At 36.1% G+C, this 5,750-nt stretch overlaps 1 protein-coding gene across 1 annotated transcript in view; it reads left to right on the plus strand.

Moving 5' to 3' along the window:
- The window catches only part of lpp (LIM domain containing preferred translocation partner in lipoma), a 142,804-nt gene extending 139,397 nt beyond the window's left edge, over nt 1–3,407 (plus strand). The window contains exon 12 of the mRNA XM_030791371.1: nt 13–3,407. Coding sequence (XP_030647231.1) covers nt 13–141 — 129 coding nt within the window. The 3' untranslated portion in view covers nt 142–3,407. The remainder of the gene's footprint in view (nt 1–12) is intronic.
- Nucleotides 3,408–5,750: the final 2,343 nt, after the last annotated feature.

Raw genomic sequence — 5,750 nt, forward strand, 5'->3', positions numbered from 1 at the left:
TGTGTGTTGCAGGACTGTGGATCTCTGCTGTCTGAAGGTGATAACCAGGGCTGCTACCCGCTGGACGGACACGTGCTCTGCAAAAACTGCAACACCAGCCGAATTCAAGCCCTGACCGCCAAGGCCACCACCGATCTCTGAGTCACACACACACACACACACACACACACACACATATATGTATACACAATACACACTCACACAAACACATACACTTCACAGAAAATACTCACTTTACGCAATATTCAAGTTCCGCTATAATGATCAGCATACACTCCTCACCTTGTAAAACACTTACACTCTGATAGATTTTAGATTTGTACAAGTCCCACCTTCAGTGGCGGCTGGTGAGCTGGAAACAGAGGAGGAACAAACCTCCCCTTTAAATCTATCATTAATTTCAACCTGTTCACGTTTATCCGCCTTGATTAACAATAAAACTAACGATTGGCAGAATAATTAACACCAGTCGCGTAAATGGAGTAGATGATTATCAGTGTCATTTTGTGATAGAGTTACTGTTTTTTTGCAGGCTAGTTGAGGTCTGAGTGGTAAACTTTATTGTGCATTGCGCTCAACGCTGATGCATTACGCAGATAAAAGATCCTGGTTTTTTCTAACCTAAAAGTTTATTCTTAGAAATTGAGATCGATTTCAATAACTTAACTTCTGTTTTTTAAATTTGAATTTCGTAACACAAGAAAGCTACAACGTAAAACACGCTGAAGGATTAGGTTTCCACAACGTACCAGGTCGTTGCCATCCTAAACACTTTCACACTGTCGCTTTTGCTATCGCACGCAAACTTCAGACAATCCAGGGTGGTTCGCGAGCATTTAAACAGAATCTTCCAAATCAAATGAGCGCATTTGACATTAATATTCCCTGACGTCGAGCAGAGAGCGAAAAAGTACAATTATCCACAAATTACAAGAACATGTGGGTATAACAATTGCTACACAGTTCGGTAAAGAGAAGTAATACTATCATGAAATGACACTGTTCAATCATTTATTCAATTTATGTGATTGATTCCAGCTCACCAGCTGCCACTGCCCACCTTAACACACATGCACAACAAGAGGGCATTGGTCATATGCTTACAAACATACACATCTATTGATATGATCTTTACCATATTAATGCAGCACTTTACTGTTCTGTATTTGTTACTGTAGAGTCAACATAGAACACAGTAGCAGAAGGTAATGCTAGTCCCACTTCAGGCTTCATTCTCTATGACTAGAGTGGAATGTGACTTTTTAGGTTTAGTCATGATTCCACATGGTTCTGGAAATCCAAATTTGGAATGTGCCCTTTGCTCTAACTTCTGAACTGAGAAATTCTGGTAGGGCTGCATTCACACTGTTATTTTGAGGTGTAACAACCAAAGTTATGTTGCATAACACGACATTACAAGTCAAGCCACTTAAAGTGATGGTGAACTGGGATCACTCCAATACTGGCATCACTGTTTCAGGCTGAAAATATGCCACATCACGCTCTTAGTGTAAATCTTACATTACAGGTGTTTTAAACTCAAGCAGAAATAAACATGTCTACCGTCATATAAACCCCCATTTTATAATAGGCCTATCCTTTTTTTAAAAAATCAAAAACAGCGAATAAAATAAACCAAAACTTTCTTAGTCGAATTCACTCAGCACTGAATACTAATACATAAAAGAATTTTTCATCTCTGACTCCTTGACTAAGTTTGCTCTTTAATTTGATCTAATTTTAAGTTTCCGCACCTGGTTTATAGCTGCAAATTAAGCACTTTGCAGTCAGCTCCAGTTGTTGTATGCAGTACAGCCATATTATATATACAGCACATATTAATTGATGCAACTTTGTGTGTTTTTGCCCTCTGTTGAATACAGTTGAAGCTCCTCCTCTTCATCTCACTAACAGTGGACATGAGTGTATTAAGCACTAAATGAGGATGGAAAACTGTATTTAACCACAGTGTGAATGCAACCTTGTTTTACCCTAAGGTGGGCGTTTCCAACTTAGCGTCAAGGTCACATTGTACACCCGACTATCAGCCTGTGTCTTTCCTAAAGGGACCATTCTCCCTCTTCTGATCTCATTGTAGTGGGAGTAGACGATTTGAGCATTACTACTAAAAAGATACAGATAGGTTTTTATTGTCTTTTAATGACTTTATTAATGTTTTGACTCACAGAGGCATGGATATATTCTTACACTTGTACTAAACCACAAATAGGAAACACCAGACACAAACACACACACAAACACACCTCTACACACACACGTGCTTAGTGTTGAGGCATTGAGAAGTATTGTTTTACTGTCCTGGACTTTCCAGGAAAGATGTGCTAATGCTTATACTAGTTGGTAATAATCATGTATATTATTGTGCATGAGAATATGTTTCCAGCTCAGTGCTTCACTCTTAAATATGCATCATGAGGAAAGAATGAAAAAAAGCAATTCATAAATTGATACAATCAAATGGATAAAGAACCATACGTTTAAATGTTCCACTCTTTGATATTGAATGGAGGGGGTTTTTTTTCAGTAGATTATGATTCAGCATTTAACAAGTGAAACCTAGACCGAGACTTATCCAGCCCTTACAATTGCAAGTGTTCTTTTGGTTTTGTAAAGTGTGCACATGTAATACCTACAGATTTTGAATATGCACAGGTAGATACATGCCTTCTGGTCTAAATACACTCAGCTACAAAATATTTTCTGAAAATATTTTTCAATGAAACAATTACCAAAGAGCTACATTTTTTTTTTTTTGTCGTTTTTATGTTTTTGAACGTGAGTAGGTGTGTGGGTATGTGGATACACATGAATACATATGCAATCTCTTGCGAGTTTGACATTGCATTGATTGAAACTGTGAATGCCCCCAGCACCCGGCCTGTCTGAACCCTAACCTAAGAATGCTCCTCCCTTGCTCCCCTTTATACTATTCAAAGAATTTCAATCCATTCATGAGATGTTTTCAGAACATCCTTGCTTTCATACAACTTCAGGTTCTGACTTATATGTATATAATGGCAAAAATAACTCAGCACCCCAGTTCAATATGCAATGTGAAAAGCAAGAACCCACCTACGTGTTGTTCTAAAGAAAGTCTCTTTAAAGAACTCTTAAAAAAAAAAAGTTCAGCGTCTTCAGTTATCTTGACAATCGTCCATTTTGACTAGTTGTTTACGAAGTTGCCTTAAAGTAAAAGTGAACAATAAAGTTTGAAACGATGCAGAGACAGTAAAAATCCAGGACTTTCCCTTGTCACTCTATTCTGTGAAAGTAAAACGGGTCCTTCTGCTGGTGTTTCTCCTTGACTCAGGAGATGAAAGAAGAAATTTACAGACCCAATATACAGTGGTTAAATAAAAATAGCAATATTGGAGAGGCCTCGGAATTTTTTTTTTTTTTTATGAAGATAGTATAGAAATAAAAGTATTATTCTGAATAGGACAACCTTATAGTGATTTTAATTTTATTTTACATTCTGAAAGGTTGATAGCGTTATGCATTTTTTTAAAAAAATTGTTGCATTGACACTTTATCTAGAATGATAAGAATGACTTAATTATTATTATTTACTTTCAAGAATATATTTTAAGCCGTACTAGCTTAGTGAAAACTTTCCATTTTTGTCAAAATAAAATTCCTTCAAGTGGTACTATGTGTGCATATATACTTTTTTGATCCGTGTCGGAGGCCATATTGTTACTTTTGATTTAGGGGGAAGGTGAAATTACTTTGCCGTGTCTGGAGTGTGGATATCTTTGTTGGGCCTTGATGTTTTAGACTGTTAAACATCCTGCACTTCATAAATAGTTGACTGTTTTACGTTTACACTACCTATTTCAGGTGCTGAGTGCAGAGCTGCTTTACAATGTAGCCCTCAGGACCCAAACCAAAATTTGAAAATCCATTTTTAAAAAAAAAAAAAAAAAAATCTACTGAGGCAAAACGATGTATCCTTGTATCTTTATTTGTTGAAAGAAAGGCAAAAAAATTGCTGTTGCAATGTAATTTATTGTAATAATGCTTTTCACTTTTGTGTTTTATGTCATTGTGTCCTGCAGACACCGTTGGCATTGGGCTTATAAGTATTGGATTATGCAGATGTTAAATACAGCATCTTTTTTTTCATGCATTTTAGGCAGCGTGAATGCAAACTGCCTGACAGATTAATGATTTTTTTTTTTTTTTTTTGCATTGGCATTATAAAGCTATGCATGCAAAATGAGCTAATCGTTTTTTTTGAATGAAGAGTGCTACACATCTATTCACTGAAAAGATTCGTGAATTTAAGACAAATGCCAGATTTGGTGGTCTTGGCATCATCCATAGACAGTCCATCATCAGATGTGTCATCTTTGATTCTTTATAATGTCATCCATCCTGAGATTATTTTGTCTACCAGATTTTAATTATTTGCTTACAGCTAAAAACACCACTTGCTATTATTACATATGTATTTTTTCACATTCCTATATTTTATCGATTATTATTGGTTTAATCGTACTCTGTACCCCATTGATGCGTACGTGGCTCTTTTTTTTTAATCGTAACCCAAACCAAGTTCCTTTTGTTGCCCTTTCTCTTCGAAATAAAATCTAAATTCCAGTTTTTTCCAAAAGAAAATGTTCATGCAAACTTCAAACGAGTGCCTTGTTCTAAAGACTGTGATGTCATCTGTGTTGTCATAAGAAAGCATCTGAATTATCAGACTACCATCCCACATGGAATTTAATATTTCAAAAAAAAAAATAGCTCAGTAAAGTGTGGTTTCAGTAATGAGAGAAATCCAGAGTCAGTGAATGGAAACCACTGATCTAATTTAGTATGGTAAGGTACATCAGTACGTATATCTCCACTTGTCAGAAATCGCCCCTTTTACGCTGATCTAACACCAGCTTTGTCATTTTTTCTACAGTGATTAAGATTAAGATTTGAGTAGGAGAAACAGATCCTAGATCAGCATAAAAGGGTCATTTGGACAAACAGCTCCTTACCACACTGCTGTGAGCTTAAGTTTCTTTGGCAGGGAATGTTTCTGTTAATTTTCATTTGACCTATAAAAATGTTTATCCCTCACTGTATGTATTATTTCTAATGAATCATGAATAAAAATTTTTTTTTGCAAAGGCTATATATTGTTTGTCCTCATTATTTCATATTAGGCCTTAAATGTTAATTTTTGCATAATATGAAAAATAAAATCATTTTTGTGCAAATGTAAATAAGAATATGAATAGATCCAAAAGGTATCGGTGAAAATTCTCAGTCTCCCAGGTCATAGTTATCCATGAGAAGTTAAGTCAAGGGCAATTGGAAGTCCAGTTGCCCTTGACTTAACCTTTCTTGGATATCCAGAAAGTTTATAAAAAACTGTCTACTTCACTGTTGTGAGTATACACACACACAGCACACACATACCAGAATAACTCTTCTATTTACACGTCCCTTCACCTGAATCTCGGGCCTCTGCTCCTGTTTCGCGCACAGAAGATGCCCCTTTTCTACGCCCCTTGTTCTTGAGATGATTCCTTTATTTTTGCCTCATTAAAGAGAGCCCACCAGTGGCCACACATCATTTAAAATCTGTCCATACCAATTCAAAGATCATTTTAAAGTTCATTTTACCATCTCTGTAAGGGTCTCAGTCACCGTGTAAACACTTATGTGGAAGAGGTGGTGTAGCACTTTTAATGTATGATTTTAATTAGTTTTATTTATTTTTCTTGACTGTT

The sequence above is a fragment of the Chanos chanos genome, chromosome 14, assembly GCF_902362185.1.
Source record: "Chanos chanos chromosome 14, fChaCha1.1, whole genome shotgun sequence".
Taxonomy (NCBI): domain Eukaryota; kingdom Metazoa; phylum Chordata; class Actinopteri; order Gonorynchiformes; family Chanidae; genus Chanos; species Chanos chanos.